The sequence below is a fragment of the Malania oleifera genome, chromosome 3 (genome assembly GCF_029873635.1).
Source record: "Malania oleifera isolate guangnan ecotype guangnan chromosome 3, ASM2987363v1, whole genome shotgun sequence".
NCBI lineage: Eukaryota > Viridiplantae > Streptophyta > Magnoliopsida > Santalales > Ximeniaceae > Malania > Malania oleifera.
This window is the reverse complement of record NC_080419.1, coordinates 19,563,695-19,582,399: the sequence shown is the minus strand read 5'-3', so window position 1 is coordinate 19,582,399 and position 18,705 is coordinate 19,563,695. Positions and strand designations below refer to the sequence as shown.

Genomic DNA, 18,705 nt, shown 5'->3' with positions numbered 1-18,705 from the left:
TCAATATCATTACCAGGTGCCCTCGGTCCAGGAATGAACAGAGACATATAAATGAAAGGTTCTTTCATACATCGCCATGGTGGTATATTATATGACATCATCATAACTGGCCACATGCTATATGGATTGTTCATGTAACCGAAAGGATTGAACCCATTTAAAGTAAGGTCAAGTCTGATGTTGCGAGGATCACTAGCAAACCACGGATGCATGTTATCAAAATCGGCCCAAGCTTCAGAGTCAGCTGGATGGCTAAAGGTGTTTCCATCTGGAAGATGTTTCTCTTGATGCCATCTTATATCTGTAGCAGTCTTTTTGCACATATACAATCGTTGTAGCCGTGGGATTAATGGACAATATCGCAAAACTTTTTTGGAGATCTTTTTACCCTTCTTCTGATTAGTTGTATACCTTGGTTCACCACATTCTGGACACTCATTCGCATTTTCATGTTCACCATAAAAGAGTGCACAATCATACCTACACACATGTATTAGAGTGTAACCGAGACCCAATTCACGCATGTATGTCTTCGCCTCATAAAAAGACTTGGGAAGTGCTTCACCATCAGACAATGTTGCCTTAATGAGGCTTAAATGCATATTGAATGCGCTCTAAGATAACACATATATTATCCTTGCATGAAGCAACTTTATCAGAAACTCTAATTTTGAGAATTTTTTACAGTTTGGATATAGGGGCACTCATGCATCCCTCATGAGATTAGCAAATGGTTTATCGAGTCGATTCAACGTACTAGGATCGTAAGGTACGGTACCTGCTAAAATAGATTCATCACCAATATGTGACACAGGCACATTGCCCATGTCCATTGCAATCCCCCTTTACAAGTCACCTAACATTGCAATTACCCCTTCCAAATAGGTATCACCACCTACTATATTTGCCCCCTCATCTTCATCATTATCATCATCACTCTAAACTACGTAATCTTCACCGTGGAACACCTATGTTGTGTACCTTTTCCCCATTCCAAAGTCTAATAAATGTGAATTGACCAAATCAATGTGTTTGAATGTTATGTTCTGGCATTTCTTGCAAGGACACCTTATTCTACTGACTTTGTCTGCACGAGGACACACGAACTCAATGAAATCATGTATCCCTTTCACGTATTCTGACAAAAACCTACCCCGAGCGTTCATCCAACTCTTATCCATGTTCATTAATTACCCTATAACATGTTCAAGTAAATGGTGTTCATTACATTCTCATAATGTTTATAACGCATGCATCGTGAATCCTATAATCAACCATCATACTCTAAAGGGTACGGATCCTATCTCATTTAGGAATGTTGCATTTACATTGTGATCAATTGCACAAATTCCTTCGTCGTAGTCGTTATAAATTTTGGCAGCATCTCCCCATGTCTCTCCAAGTAAAACGAGATGGGGGAAGTGAACATGTTGCTAGTTTTTTATCACTAAAAAATTATCATGACACCCCACTATGTACCCAGAGAACACAAGTAGAGATGCGCTCGAAATATATAATGACAATTGACAAAGCGTGAACGATGACAACAATGTAAATATAACTTCTTAAACTGTCTACATTGGACAATCCAAGAATGGTTGAAATACAAACATTACTAATCGTAAGTGAAACAAATAATTAACATGTTCAAGTGATTATTAGTCAACATAGTATGACTAATAATCAATTGAAATATAACAATTGATTTGTCTCACATGTACGATTAGGTATGAATGTATAGTAACCGTTCTTGGACGGGTCTAAGCTTCAATGAATACTTGAAATGGTAGTAATTAATTTGGCATTTTACTTCAAATGGCATTTAGTTCTTGATCTTTCACTGTACACTTAAGATTGTTGTTCTTAACCAAGTCTTTTTGATTTTCAATAATAAGCCTAAGATCGTCTCTTTTCTTACGAATTTCAACACATGAGAGGCACGAGTTAGAATGACTTTAAGTTTTAACTTATCATACATACATTTCTTTGTACATAGTTTTATTATGGAAAAACTTTAACAAAAATTCGGCAGCATGCCGTCTGTAAATTGAACATATCCCAAAAAATTCCTGCACTTAAACTTGATAGATTCAAGCAATATACTAACAATATGTATACTCATAGCTCTTAGAATCGTATGATTCCTGACTCAAATCATAAATTCATGGAAAGACATAAATCAGTTCGAATGTATATGAATATCATAGAAGGCTATCGAATAGATGAAACAAATCATACGAATGTAAGATTTGGATATGTCTCCCCCAAAACCCAACTTAAAACTTTTAGACATTTGCACAATGGCCTTCTTTCACCATTTATGTAAGTTCTGTCCACCAATAGAGAAGAAATAAGTCTGTTGGCCTTCTTATTTTGGACTTTTCTTTTTGTTGTTGGATATAAAACTAGAAGAAAACCAGAATTAGAGAAGGAAACCATCTTGAAAAGAAAAGCAAAGTCGACTGGGTGGGTGACCTTTTGGTTGGAAGGTTGTTTCTCCACTCTCCACTCAGCAAATTTAAAGGTCTATTTTTATTAGTTTTTATATTTTAATAAGTTCTACTTATGTTTATTAACTTTTTTTCTTCTTTTTTTAGTTGTTACAGAAAACCCATGCATTAAAACTGACTACTTTTCTGTAACAACTAAAACAAGTTATTAAACACCATAAAGTTCAATTTTTTACTATTTCTCATTGATTCATTCCCTTAAAAACCATAAAGTTCAATTTATCATAAATAATTTCTTAATTCCACTACCTTTTTTACATAAAACATACACATGAACCTTTTACTGTTAAACATGTAAACTTAGACCACAATCATAAATTTTAATTTACTTTAAAAAAAAATGAGCACGTATCTTAGACTTGCTGCTTCAGTTTTGAGTCACATAACACGTGTTCCATAATTTTGTAGAAACTAGCTTAACTTAATACTTGATAGAGTTGGAATGGTATGATCATAGTATATATCTTGTTTATATGGCCAATCTTCCACTTATATCAATATATGTTTGCGTTACATAGATCATGGTAGGATTTAAACCTACAAAACTTGCTTCATGACAAACGGGAGACTCGGGATTTCAAGTGATTACGTGGCTGCTGTGGGAGCACCAAATATGGTAGGAATATCATCGACCAAATTAATACTAACCACTATAATAGTACAGAAAAAAAAAAAAAAAATAAGGATACAAACCAACTCACATAATTGTCGAAATTAACCAAGCGAAAACCAAATTCTAAAATGTTCATTTAAATGCAAATCAGCTAATAATAATTGCAGTCTCTAGCTAGTTGGGTCGAAGTGATATGAATCAACATTAATAATAGAGCACTTTAACTCTACATGTCCTCATGCATGCAGATTACTATAAAATTCCATTTGGAGGCTCTTGAATCAATTTCTCAGACTTATTCAATCCATTATAAACTTGGAAATTCATGTAGTTCAAATTCATCATCATTATTATTACTATTATTACTAAGGTTACAAAGTATTTTTCTTATTAAAATTCCTTCTCTCCTTTTTGTTTTTTTGAAAAAAAAAAAAAAAAAGGTTTCATGCATATGTCATTCTTAGTTTCCCAACAAAATTCACTGCATTTTAGCAGTACCAATTATTAGCCCTTATCATTGGTTTCCTTTATATATATATATTCCCATTTTTGTGATAAGAGGTGTTAGTCACATATGAACTCTTTCCCGTTTCAATTATACTTAAAAGGTTATTAATATTTATATTATAAACCAAATCACCACCCGAATTTATTTTATTTGATTAAATTACTTTTTCATTTTTTGTATTAACTAATTTTTTACTCAAATCAAGTCGAGCTCAAATTAATAAAGTAGCTTCGTAATTTAAAACAAGTTTAACAATACATCGTACAAGTGTAACACATGATTTTTTTATTGTTTTTAAATTATAAAAACAATATGATATATATAGAATATTATTCTATAACCAAACATATTAGTCAATCCAAGCTTGATTTTTAAAGAACACAAACTCGAGTCTAGCAATTATAATATTTGATGAACTTTGGTCAAGTTTCAAATTTAAAATTTTCAAATAACATCGACTCAAGGCAGGATTATAGCTTCAGCTTGCTCACAATTTAGCCAAAAGGTGGCGTAAATTAAAATCACTACATATTAAAACTATCATATTGAGTTTTCATAAGTTATAATTTATGATAAGTAAATATTGAGTTTTAAATTAACTCAATATTGAATATAATTTATGATTGTGGAAAATTTTAGGACATGTAATCAAAATCGCCCAAATTTTAATTAAAAAAAAAAACATACCAGGGGTTGGGAGGCAGAGGACTCGATGGCGTAGTAGCGGCACGACTGCGGCTACAGCTCCGAGTGCAGCCGGAGGCAGGGTACTCGATGACGACTAACTGGCCAGGTAGCGGTGGTGGCGGCTACGGCTGTGACTCCGAGGGTAGTCAAAGGTGGTGGACTCGACGGCGAGTGGCGGGTAGCGGTAGCGGCGGCTGCGAGGGTAGCCGGAGGAGGAAGGAAAGGAGGGGAAAGAAAGGAGGAGGGAAAGGAGGGGCGGTTGTGAGGGCGGCTCCGAGGGCAGCCGAAGGAGGAGGAAGGAAAGGAGAGGAAAGAAGAGAGGAGGGAAAGGAGGGGGATCGGGGAGGGGAGGATGGGAAGAGCGCAGAGGGAGACGAGTGGGAAAGGAAAGGGAAAGGAGGGAAGAGAAGGAAAATTAGGGTAAAGTTAATAAAATGACCAGTAGTGACGAATCCATAACCGTCACTACTAGTAGAGCAATAGTGATGAATTAGTAAATTCGTCACTAATACTCTGCAACCAAAATTCTTTTATTTTTTAAATACGGGAAGTATTAGTGACGGTCTTCAAATCCGTCACTAATACAAGAGAAATAGTGATGAATATCAAAATTCGTTACTAATACTCTGAAATAAAAAAAAATTAAAATTATTTTAGAATAGCAGAAGTATTAGTGATGATTCTCAAATCCGTCACTAATACTGGGGCAATAGTGACGAACATATAATGGCGTCACTAATACTCTGAAATAAAATTATTGGGATTATTTTTAAAAATGGGAAGTATTAGTGACGGTTCTTAAATCCGTCACTAATAATGGGCAAATAATGACGAATAAAGAGATTCGTCACTAATACTCTGAAACAAGAAATTTTTATTTATTTTTAAATACGGGAATTATTAGTGATGGTTCCCAAATCCATCACTAATACTGGGGCAATAGTGACGAATTTGTATATTCATCACTAATACACTAAAATAAAAAATTCTTATTTATTTTTTAATACGTGAAGTATTAGTGACGACGGTTCCCAGATCTGTCACTAATAATAGGCAAATAGTGATGAATAAATGATTTCATCACTAATACTCTGAAATAAAAAATTCTTATTTATTTTTAAATACGGGAATTATTAGTGACGGTATCCAAATCTGTCACTAATACTGGGGCAATAATGACGAATTTGTATATTCGTCACTAATACTCTGAAAAAAAAAATATTTATTTTTAAAATAATAGTAGTGACGGTTATTTATTCGTCACTAATAATAAATTTTTAGTGACAGATCTTATTCGTCACTAATACTGTACAAATCATCGCAAATATTTTCTCAGGATAATTTATGCGCGAAAAACTATTTCCCTCGATTATTTTGATTTTTAGTGACAAAATTATTAGTGACGGATTCAATTTCGTCACTAATAGTTCCGTATTAGTGCTGCTTGTCAAATTCGTTACTAATACCCCACCTTTAGTGACGAAATTAAATCTGTCACTAATAATTTCATCACTAAAAGCCAGGTTTTTTTGTAGTGATGGTTGAATTCAAAATGGCTGAAAAATGTTAGAAATTATTTAAGTTGTTCAAAAACGGACTTGAAATGACTCTGAAAAACTATTCAAACCTTCTGGTCAAAATCGATCAACTTTTCATACTGATTCTTAGTCAATTTCCTGAGAGTTGGAAATGTATTGTTACTGTAAGCAGTAGTGTCTTTGTTTGCCAAATAAGGCAGTATGACTCCACAGTCACTTTGATGTTTCCTAGTGCTAGAGTAGGAATGACCTAGAAAACTCTTTAGGAGAGGGTGAGTGTTCATCGGTCATCGTAAAACTCACTAACTATTGTCAACATGTATAGCTTACTTGCCTCCCTCTCCAAACACACGATGTCAACGGAGGTGTTGTTAATGAATTTCGTAGATTCAATATTCACTGCTTGCTTGCTACTGCTTTCATGAATGCTTACGCTTTCCGCTGCCATTTGATTGAATGCTAATGAAAGCATGAACGAATCATAATCCCCTACATGGTAAGTAGAAATGCACCTAAAAGGAAAAAGATGAACACATAACATATATTTGATACATCTTCATATATGAATGTATATATGTAAACTTGTTGGTCTAATAAAAAATGCACTTGAAAAGAAAAAAAAAATACATATATGCAATTTGTGTTCATTTCTCACAACTTCAATATTTCAATTTAAAAAAAATACATTAAATTGATTTATTTTGGTTTTTATTAGTAATTACCAACTAAGGAAAAAGGATAAGGTTCATTATATTGAAATATCATTTCAAGTCAGCACTATTTTTAAATGACAAAAGAGGTTTTTGTCTTTCAAACAAATTTTAAAGAAAATTACTATATTTCCTAAAAAAAAAATACAAGTGAAAATAATATCTAAAGTCAAATGTATTATTGTTGGCCTAACAAGGCGTAATCTCATTTTGATAATAACAAATCAAGTTTACTTAACATGTTTGCTTAAGTTAAGTTTCAATGCTCAAGTGTTTTTACGAAAGTATACTTGAAGAAATTGAATGACATCTACAATTAAGAATATGAGACATGATGAATGAATCATATTGAATAGATGGTTAATTCTTGGACAAAGCGTGGAAGCTATAAGACATGAAGACTTAGGATCTTCGATATTTTTTATCTTACTAAAGTCTCATATATGTACTTCAAAATTTCAATATTGTTGATTGAAACTCTTAGGATATATCATGGACTTAAAGACCTAATTTTTAAATGGAAAATATTTTCATAAAGTTCAAATTAAGTTTTCCAAGTTATACATTTAAAGCTTTGGAACCAAACTTTGAAAAACAAAGAGTGGCCAGGTGGTCAGGCGGTCAGGCGACTGATGTTTCATCATCAGGTGACTGATGTGCTACTGACTTGGTTAATAAACGAACAGAAAAAGAACAGGTGTGTAACGATCTGGAAAAATTTTAACTATTTAAAATAATAAAAGGAAAAAGGGAAATAGAAGAAAGCGAAAAGAAATTTTAAAAGGGTAACAAGCAGGCACTCGTCGACGAATTAGATTTTCTCATCGACAAGCAATCTTCTAAGCCTCGTCGCTGAGTTTGCATGTCTCATCAATGAGGTTTTACAGAGAAAGGTTCTCATATTTTTGAATTTTGTTGACGAGCTTCTGGTTTCATCCACAAACTGTGTTCTTGGGCTCGTCGACGAGTCCAAATGTCTCGTCGACGGCCACATGGCAAGTTGCCTATAAATAGGGCAAAATTAGAATTTCAGCAAGGGATTTCATTTTCTCTTCTAATTCTCTCTCTAAAAATGGCCTCTCCACCTTCTATCTTAGAATATGGCCTGATTTTAGCCCGATTCGACAATCATAAACTACCACAAGACTCCTGGTAAGATTCTCTACAACATAGGCAAAGTAGAATTTCGATTTGAGAAGTTTGGGAAATATTCCAAAATTAGGATAAGTGAGTTATTTTGAAGTTTTCTTAACAAATATAATTATTTGGAGCCTAGGAAGTATTAAGTGAGTGTTTTTTTTTAGATTTGAGTAAGTTGGAATTTTTGGAATACAAGGTCTCGTGTTTATTCGATTTTAGGCTGAATCTCGAGGAGCAGGTAAAGGGAAATACTATATAACAACTTTTTATTAAATTGTTTAACCAGTTATATTTTGGGTATAAAATTATATATATTTTTTGGAATAATTTCCTAAATGGTGCAGGTATTGAAAATATTGTTTTTGATTATATATTATATTGGGAAAAATCGTGTGGCATGAAAACAACTTTGATAATTAAATGATTGCGGGTGCTGCTTGATTTTGATTGATGCTCGTTTGTGGATACTGTTTGAATTTTGAATGCTATTTGGTTGTGATGTTGTTTGGATGATTAAATTCTATGAATGGAAATGCATTGATGTGTTTACCTCTACTAGATGTGTATTGTGCTGTGGTTGTGTAAAATTGCGACATAACGTTGGTAGTGGTATGAGGAGGTTGTTATATCGTACCTGATATAAATTGCAATATAACGTTGGAAGTGGTGTGAGGAGGTCGTTATATGGGCTTTTATATGGGGGGTAAAACATTGGCAGTGGTATAAGGAGTTTGTTTTACCTATTTACCCTGAATAGGGTTGTGTGTGTGTGGAAGTGAATGAAGATTGTGTAAGTAATTTTGTGTGGATAGTGATACTTGTGTGGTTATGGAGCCTTTGTGGGTGTGATTAAGAAGCTTGTGTTGTAACCTGTGTGGTTAAGGAGATTATGTGTGTATCCTGTGTGAATTGGGTGTGGTATGTGTACATGTGGAACTGGTGAAATGATTAGCATTGTTTATGTTCAACTTTAATTGCAGAAGTATTTATGGTAAAGTGGATTACTCCACCGACAGTTTGCTGAGGAAGGCGAGTGCTCTAGTAATTATTTGTGGATACTAGAGTAGAGGAAAGCCACTTGTGTAGAGGGTGACCTTCCCTATTCTTGGAGACTTTACCCGCATACATCACCCGAGGGCTTACTGAGAAAGGTGAGTGCGCGGATGTTAGCACTAGAGTAGAGGGAATTTACTTGCATAGGCGGGGGTATACTTCCCTATTCTCTGGAATTATCAGTAAAAATAATTATGTTTGTATGAATGTGATTGGGAGACAGAGAAGTCAGCAATGATGTGATTATGAATGCGTTTTCTTGGCTGCTATGGATAGTGAAATGCAATTGTATTTATATTTTAAAATTATATTAAACATTTCAGCCGCACACTGTTGTAACTTATTTCTTCCTTATTGAGAGGTGTCTCACCCCCATCGATTATTTAATCTTTTTTGGTCTTCCAAGTGATCGAGCTTAGATAGCTCCAGGGCAGGGTTAGTTTTTATGAGTGGATACCAGAACAAATATATATTTAGTTTTATGTTTAATATATATTTTGACCTAGTTATGGAATATGGTATATGAATGTACCTTTTTATGGGTTGGCATATGTAAATATAGAACTCTGGTATTTTGGTTGAGGTTATATAATTAATTTTGCTGCGTGAATGGTATCAGAGACGTATGATTGGTCTCATAACACCCTAGGCCCCATGTGGTGGGTACAGGGGCATTACAGTTGGTATCAAAGCATAACAGTCTTGCAGACTTTAGGAGGATTAATACCAGAGTATAGGTTTGAGCTGAATAAGGGTAGGAATTGGTAGGTTAAGGCACTGACAGGAGTTTGAGTTTGTTTCGTAGCCTGGAGGCAAAAATCCCTTGGCGGACTTCTGTGATTTTCTGAATCAGTCGACGGTTTCAAAAAACCATGGTAAATCCATCGACGGTGACGTTTCCAAGCAGAGAAATTGGAATTTGGAATTTGAATTTGAAGGTTAAGATGATTGCTGATAATTGGATGTTGGATATTTAATTGAGGATTTGGATATTAAATTTGTTTCATGTTTTATAATAATGTCATATATATATTAAGATGTAGAGATTTAAATTTTCCTCTGTTATATGTTTATTTAGGGATGGATCCTGGAGGCAAAGGCATGGATGAAAGAGGAGGAAGCGAGTTAGGAGCTTCCAGTGGGGATGAGATTGACACCACTTGACTGTTGCAAGGAATAGCTCGTCAAGTTAGGTAAGAGATGAGATGAGACTTTGGGAGATCAAGCTACCCACCAATGGACCAGGGTTGCACGATTGATCAATTCACCCGTCTGAAACCCTCATCTTTTGAGGGTGGTACTGACCCAATCAAAGCTGAGACGTGGATACAAGAGATGGAGAAGATAATGACAGTTTTGAATTTCATCGAAGAGCAAAAGGTTCTTTTCTCCACTTTCAAGCTAGTTGGAGAATCTAAACGGTGGTGGCATGCAATGAAGTTGTTGGAGGAACATCAAGCAGTACCGATAGTGATGACCTGGGGTTATTTCAAGCAGGTGGTTTTACGACTGATATTTTCCCACCACCACGAGAAATGCGAAGGCGGAGGAATTTTTCAACCTAACTCAGGGGCGGCTCACTATTCAACAGTATACTACTAGGTTCCTACAACTTTCTCGCTTTGCACCTTTCATGGTTCCAAATGAATACCAAAAGGTGATATGGTTTGAAAGGGGCCTGAATTAGAGGATTCATGAGCATATGGCGTGTTTGTAGATTCAGAATTTTGCAAAATTGGTGGGAAAAGCCACCATGGCAGAGTCAAGTCTACAGAGTGCTGCAGAGGCATCAGAATGAAGGAAAAGGTATATGTCTCCCCACTCCCAAAAAAATGTCAAACAAGGGTTGTGGAGGTGAGACAGAGATGTTGCAGGTCAGGGGTTGGAAAGGAATAATCGAGGACGACAGGGCTATTCGTCACGCCCCCACTGCCCTAGATGTAACCAACGGCATTGGGGAGAATGTCGGAGTAGGGGTGTTGTGTGCTATAGATGCATCAAACATGGTATATAGCCCAGGAATCTCGAAATCACCGAACAATGCACCTGCTCCAAATCAGAATCAGAGGAACAACCTGGTGCCTCACGGCGGTTGTGCCCCGGCACGTGTTTATATGTTGGGTACACCTGAGGAGGACAATACTAAAGGCTCAGGTAATATATTTATGTTAGCATGTGTATTAATCTTGTTTGGCTTTGCATGATTCAGTGTTGTATTTGTTTGAATTGGTTGAAATGTATGAATGTGGTTAAATAGCTTTTTAGTTGTGTAAATGGGTGATTAACGAATTTCGAGAATGAAATTCTTTTAAGGAGGGGAGAATGTAATGACCCGAAAAAATTTTAACTATTTAAAATAGTAAAAGGAAAAGGGGAAATAGAAGAAAGGGAAAAGAAATTTTAAAAGGGTAACAAGTAGGCACTCGTCGATGAACTGCATTTTCTCGTCGACGAGCAATCTTTTGAGCCTCGTCGCTGAGTATGCAAGTCTCGTCGACGAGGGTTTACCGAGAGAGGTTCTCCTATTTCTGAATTTTGTCAATGAGCTCTCGATTTCATCCACAAACTGTGTTCTTGGGCTCATTAACGAGTCCAGATGTCTCATCGACGAGGCCACGTGGCAAGTTGCCTATAAATAGGCAAAAATAAGAATTTTAACGAAGGATTTCATTCTCTCTTCTATTTCACTCTCTAAAAATGGCCTCTGTGCCTTCTCTTTGAATCCGACCCAATTTTAGTCTGATTCAACGATCGGAAGCTACCACGAGACTCTTGGGAAGATTTTCTACAACATAGGCAAAGTAGAATTTTGATTTGAGAACTTTGGGAAACATCCCAAAATCAAGGTAAGTGAGTTATTTTGAAGTTTTCTTAACAAATATAATTATTTGGAGCATAGGAAGTATTAAATGAGTGTTTTTCTGAGATTTGAGTAAGTTGGGATTTTTAGAATACAAGGCCTCATGTTTGTTCGATTTTAGGCTGAATCCCGAGGAGTAGGTAAGGGGAAATACTTTATAACAATTTTTTATTAAATTTTTTATTCAGTTAGATTTTGGGTATAAAATTATATACATATTTGGGTATAATTTCCTAAATGGTGCAGGTATTGAAAATATTGTCTTTGATTATATATTATTTTGGAAAAAATTGTGTGGCATGAAAACAACTTTGATAATTAAATGGTTGCGGGTGCTGCTTGATTTTGATTGATGCTCACTTGTGGATACTGTTTGGATTGTGAGTACTATTTGGTTTTGATGCTATTTGGATGATTAAATTTTGTGAATGGAAATGCGTTGATGTGTTTATCTGTACTGGATGTGTATTGTGCTGTGGCTGTGTAAAATTGTGACATAACGTTGGCAGTGGTATGAGGAGGTTGTTATATTGTACCTGATATAAATTGCGATATAACGCTGGCAGTGGTATGAGGAGGTCGTTATATCGTACCTAATATAAATAGCCATATAACATTGGCAGTGGTATGAGAAGGTCGTTATATGGGCGTTTATATGGGAGGGGGGGTAAAACATTGGCAGTGGTATGATGAGTTTGTTTTACCTATTTACCCAGAACAAGGTTGTGTGTGTGTGGGAGTGAATGAAGATTGTGTGAGTAATTCTATGTGGACTATGATAGTTGCGTGCTTATGGACCCTTTGTAGGTGTGATTGAGGAGCTTGTGTTTTAACCTGTGTGGTTAAGAAGATTATGTGTGTATCCTGTATGGATTGGGTGTGGTATGTGTACATGTGGAACTGGTGAATCTTAATTTAATTTAATTTAATTTTTTTCCACGCTATTCTTTTTATTTATTTATCTGTTATTTTATTTATTATTTTTTTTCCAAATTATTTTAATCCTTTTAAATTTCCGAGTCTTTACATTCTCCCCTTCTTAAGAAATTTCGTCCTCGAAATTTTACTAACTAATCATCCCTTTATATTACTTAAATTCATTTGCTAACTATCGCTATAAGAAGTCAACATACATATCATCATATAAACCATTCAATCATTCTTCATTAAATAAAATCATCACTATCTTAAATATAATCTCATACCTGCTTCTCTGATGGCATCCTCCTCAGCTCGAAGTGTGTACAACCAGGGTGGATCACCTCTTCCAAGCAGTACTTGTTGTTTTCCCAATCCTGATTCTGAACCGATACCATAGGCAATGGTTCTTAGCAATCCTTCTTGATATGCCCTGGCTTACCGCACCTATAACAATTTAGAGTGCCAAACCAGCATTCGCCCCTATGCCTCTTATTACATTTCGGGCATATAGAGCCTACTATTTCCTTCCCTTTCTTTGCTGGTCTCTGACTAGCCTTAGATTAGAAACTAGATGGTGCAAGTCTCTTATTCTGCTCTGAAGGCTCGGTGCTGCCCTGGATACTCTTCTCCAACACCGAAGTTTTATCAACTAGTTCTGTAAAACTCTGGACCTGAAACCCGACCACCAGCTCGTAGATCTTGCGCCTCGGGCCTTTCTCAAATTTCCTGGCTTTCCTTACTTCATTTGGGATCAAAAATGGAGCAAAACACAACAGTTCCACAAATTTAGCCGCATACTCCACAACTGTCATATCTCCCTGGGTCAGATTAGTAAACTCCTTAATCTTCTCCTCTATGATAGATGAAGGAAAATACACGTCAAAGAACAGTTCCTTGAATCTCTCCCAGGTAAGAGCTATCCTTACCACCCTCTGATCCTCTAGCAGCTTCGCAGATAGCCACCGCGCTTTGTTTTTCCAGTCATCTTGAAGGCGGCACAACGGACCCTCTTCTCATCCGTGCAGTCGAGTACAATCATGATCTCCTCTATTTCCTTTACCCAGTTCTTCGCCACCACTAGATCAGGTCCTCCTATAAAGGCTGGAGGGTTCATCCTCATAAACTCTTTAATACTGCAGCCTTGACCTGCAGGTGGACAGTTCTATTATTTAGGTTCCTTCTTCATCTCTGCCCTAACCTTACAGACTATATCCCGCAACACCTTAGAGGTATCTATGTCCTCTTCTTCACTAGAAGTCACTGAATCATCTCTTCCTTCAGCCTCTACATTCTCATCTCCAGAATCCATCCTGAAAATAGGGCAGAGGAGAGATAAGAATTCCATATCATAACTTCAAACAACATAATCATTAAATTAAATCCAATAAAAATCCAAAATCTCCATATAAGGACCAATCTCACAGCTAGGAAACATCACCGTCAATGGATTTATCATGGTTTTCTGAAACCGTAGACTGAATCAGAAAATCACAGAAGTCCACCAAGGGATTTCTGCCTCCAAGCTATAAGACAAAATCTTATACTTCCCCACACCATACCTACTTCTCAACACCTAACCTACCCATCTCTTATTCTTCATCCTAAGTCATTCCTATACTCTGGTATAAATCATTTCCTAAATTCTCAAAATCCCAAAATCACTGCTCTAATACCATAATGTAACGCCCCAAACCCTTAAACCTGGGTCTGGTGCTTTATACCTGATAAAATCTCTGATAATCCATAAGTCAATATATACGCAGCGGAAAACATAAACAAAATCTCCATACAACATAATCTTATAATACCATAATTTTGTAATACCAGAGTTTACTAACCCTATCTAAATTTCACAATATCCATCCAACACCTGCATTTCCATAGATACACAAATCTCCAAAACATTTTAGTATGTTCACAACCATTCCGTTCTCAACAAACTAAAAACATAACGACATAAAACATAAAATATATACATCCCCAAGTATTAACAAACATATACCCTTTATCTTTATGTTCCTCAAAAATGCTAAATACCCTCGAGCTCTCTAAGCTCGACCTCGAGGATGTCCTGAAAAGAAATCATCATATTCAGGTAAGACACATCTCATTAAGGGAAGAAAAAATATATTAAACACAGCGTGTGGCTAACATGAGGTAAATAGATATCATTTTAATAACATTTGGAAAAACATTAACGTAACACTGAACACATTCTCTGAACATAATCAAACACATGCAAAGAATTAACCCATGAGATTACCCAAGGATAGGGGTGATTACCCACCCATACAAGTAGCACCCCTCTACTCTGATACTTAGATAACCCGAAGGTCACTACTGAAGCATACCAGAGCACTCACCTTACTCAGCAAGCCCTCAAGTGTTAAATTGATCTCGTACTCACACCGTTCAACAATAGCTTTCCGACAAAGCCCTAAGGATAGGGAAATCTAACCGCCCATACAAGTAGGTTTCCTCTGCCTTAGTGTGTTATGTAGTTACTACCACATCTGAAGCTACTAGCTCGCCTTTCTCAACAAGCCCTTAGGCAAGGAGTACGCCCCGCCCAGTCATAACATGTTCTACGTACATAGGTACTTCTAGTATCATAATACATTATCCTTTTTTGTCATTATTCAATCATACACATCTATTCATGTTCATAACGTCTACATTTCATTGTATTTCATTTTACGTGACCTTCAACATTTCATTGTTCACATTTGTCATTTCATATCATGGTCATTTCATAGTCATTGCATAACATTTTCATTTCATTTCCTTCGTACTACAGCTGGTCTTTAGCCATCATCAGTTTGTCTATAGCTCCTTTTAGCTGTCATCAGTTAGTCTATACAGAAGTGTGTTAGATCTGCTAACATGACTATCTTTCAACTGTCTTACGTCTACATGGTTGTATTTAACATACACAAGCAACATAGTCCATTTCATGTTTTATTCTCAATCCTTTACTTACTTAGCCTGTATCTCATATATTTAACATATATTTGCACAGAATCTCATGCCATGCAATTTAGCAGTTGAATTCATACGTATTCCTATAAAATAGTTCAACCCACATTTAGCATTTAATTACTGAAAATACAATTTCCATTTCTTACATAATTATCCAGAAAATTCCTTCCACTTTCTTCAGTTCATTTCCACAAATACATACCTAAATAAGTGATCCTAAGCTCATAAATCATAGTTTTACATGGTTAACATTTTAATAATTCACACCAAAACATACATATAATATAACGTAAATTATTAACTTTAATTTCATAAATTCTGATTTAATATATAATTTCCCCTAACCTGAATTCTCGAACTACACCGACAGGAATCCCACACAGATGTCCGCAGCACTCACCTGGACCCTGATTCAAAAACCCTAGTTTCATTAAATTATTCCTAAATAAAATACTATTTAAATATTTTATAGGGCCATAATTTTCAAATAAATAATAATACCAGCAAATATAACCTTTTTGCGAAATTTTCCAAATCCCACTCTCGCTTTGGAGTGTGGACTAGAAAACCCCAATTGGAAGTTTACCTACGCTAAAATGATGACAATCGCGATTAGGATCACGTAGTGATGCCCAATTATCGATTTAGCGGCAGATTGAAAGCGAAATTGGAGAAAAGGGAAAAAATTACCTTTCCCCAGGAATAGTACCTAAGCCGTTCCCATGACAAATTTGCTTCAGTAGAAATGTCGGTGGCGGAGTTAGGAATCCAACAACACCTTTTATTTCCCGATCCGTCGCAAACTCGTTGAGAAATTAAGAAGAGAAAAGAGAGAGACAGAGGAGATAACAGAGATTTGGGGAGGGAGCTGAGAGGCGCTGGGCGAGGCCCAAAGAGATCAGATTTCCAATTTAGATAGCATTAAATGCAATCTTACCCAATTTGCTTTAGTATTATTATATTAATATTATATATATATATCATATTTATTTATTTAATAAATTCAATTTAATAATTCTTAATTAATAATTATTATTTAACTAATTATTTAATTATTTAATTTATCTTATTTTATTTTATTTTAATTTTTTTTCCATGCTATTCTTTTTATTTATTTATCTGTTATTTTATTTTTATTTTTTTCCAAATTATTTTTAATCCTTTTAAATTTTCGAGTCTTTACAATAGGTCAGTCACCTTGTAACACCTCCAGACCCGCCACGTGGGGCCCGGGGTGTTATGAGACCAGTCATACATTTCTGATACCATTCATGCAGTATAATTAATTATGTAACCTCAACAAAAATACCAGAGTTTCTATATTTACGTATGCCAACCCATAAAAAGGTACATTCATATACCATATTACATAATCGGGTCAAAATATATATTAAACATAAAACTAAATATATATCTGTTATGGTATCCACTCACAAAAACTAACCCCGCCCGGGAGCTATCTAAGTTTGATCACCTGGAAGACCTGAAAAGATTAAATAATCAACAGGGTGAGACACCACTCAGTAAGGAAGAAATAAGTAACAATAGTGTGTGGCTGAAGTGTTTAATATAATTAAAAAATATACCTAAAATTACATTTCATTATCCATAGCAGCCAAGAAAACACATTCATAATCACATCATTGTTGACTTCTCTGTCTCTCAATCACATTCACACAAACATAATTATTTTTACTGATAATTCCCGAGAATAGGGAAGTCTACCCGCCCATACAAGTAGATTCTCTCTACTCTAGTGCTAACACCAGCGCACTCACCTTTCTCAGTAAGCCTTCGGATTATGTATCCAAGTAAAGTCTCCAAGAATAGGGAAGGTCACCCGCTCATACAAGTGGATTCCCTCTACTCTGGTAATCCACAAATAATTACTAGAGTAGAATAATTATTAATTAATATATACAAATATAAATAAGGGTTGAAGTTATATATATATATATATATATATATATATTAATATAATAATACTAAAGCAAATTGGGTAAGATTGCATTTAATGCAATCTGATCTCTCTGGGCCTCGCCCTGCGCCTCTCAGCTCCCTCTCCAAATCTATGTTATCTCCTCTGTCTCTCTCCTTTCTCTTCTTAATTTCTCGATGAGTTTGCAGCGGATCGAGAAATAGAAGGTGTCGTTGGATTCCTAACTCCGTCACCGACATTTCTATTGAAACAGATTTTTCGTGGGAACGACTTAGGCACTACTCTTGGGGAAAGGTAATTTTTTCCCATTTCTCCAATTTCACTTTAAATCTGCCGCAAAATCGACGATTAGGAATCACTACGTGATCCTAATCGCGATTGTTGTCATTTTGGCGTAGGTAAACTTCCAATTGGGGTTTTCTAGACCCTACTCCAAAGCAAGAATGGGATTTGAAAAATTTGGCAAAATGGATATGTTTGTGGGTATTATTATTTATTTAGAAATTATGGTTATAGGAAATATTTAAATAGTATTTTATTTAGGAATAATTTAATGAAACTAGGGTTTTTGAATCAGGGTCCGGGTGAGCGTTGCGGACATCTGTGTGGGATTCCTGTCGGTGTAGTTCGAGAATTCAGGTTAGGGGAAATTATATATTAAATCAGAATTTATGAAATTAAAGTTAATAATTTACGTTATATTATATGTATGTTTTGGTGTGAATTATTAAAATGTCAACCATGTAAAACTATGATTTATGAGCTTAGGATCACTTATTTAGGTATGTATTTGTGGAAATGAACTGAAGAAAGTGGAAGGAATTTTCTGGATAATTATGTAAGAAATGGAAATTGTATTTTCAGTAATTAAATGCTAAATGTGGGTTGACCTATTTTATAGGAATACGTATGAATTCTACTGCTAAATTGCGTGGCATGAGATTCTGTGCAAATATATGTTAAATATATGAGATACAGGCTAAGTAAGTAAAGGATTGAGAATAAAACATGAAATGGACTATGTTGCTTGTGTATGTTAAATGCAAACATGTAAACGTAAGACAGTTGAAAGACAGTCATGTTAGCAGATCTAACACACTTCTGTATAGACTAACTGATGACAGCTAAAAGGAGCTGTAGACTAACTAATGATGGCTAAAGACCAGCTGTAGTACGAAGGAAATGAAATGAAAATGTTATGCAATGACTATGAAATGACCATGATATGAAATGACAAATGTGAACAA

General features: G+C 35.4%; 1 protein-coding gene across 1 annotated transcript; it reads right to left on the bottom strand.

Moving 5' to 3' along the window:
• Window positions 1–13,100: 13,100 nt before the first annotated feature.
• Window positions 13,101–13,654, bottom strand: LOC131151188 (uncharacterized). Its single transcript, XM_058102435.1, has 2 exons — window positions 13,504–13,654; window positions 13,101–13,393 (listed from the first exon to the last, which is right to left on the bottom strand). Exons 1-2 carry the CDS (start codon window positions 13,652–13,654, stop codon window positions 13,101–13,103), a joined length of 444 nt encoding a protein of 147 aa, XP_057958418.1.
• Between the last annotated feature and the right edge of the window lie 5,051 nt (window positions 13,655–18,705).

Excerpts from the sequence above, each read along its gene's own strand:
- LOC131151188 (XM_058102435.1), bottom strand. The coding sequence starts at position 13,654 with ATGAACCCTCCAGCCTTTATAGGAGGACCTGATCTAGTGGTGGCGAAG. Across the intron at positions 13,394-13,503 it reads GACTGGAAAAACAAAGCGCG|AGGAGAAGATTAAGGAGTTT; the intron begins GTGGCTATCTGC and ends CATCTATCATAG.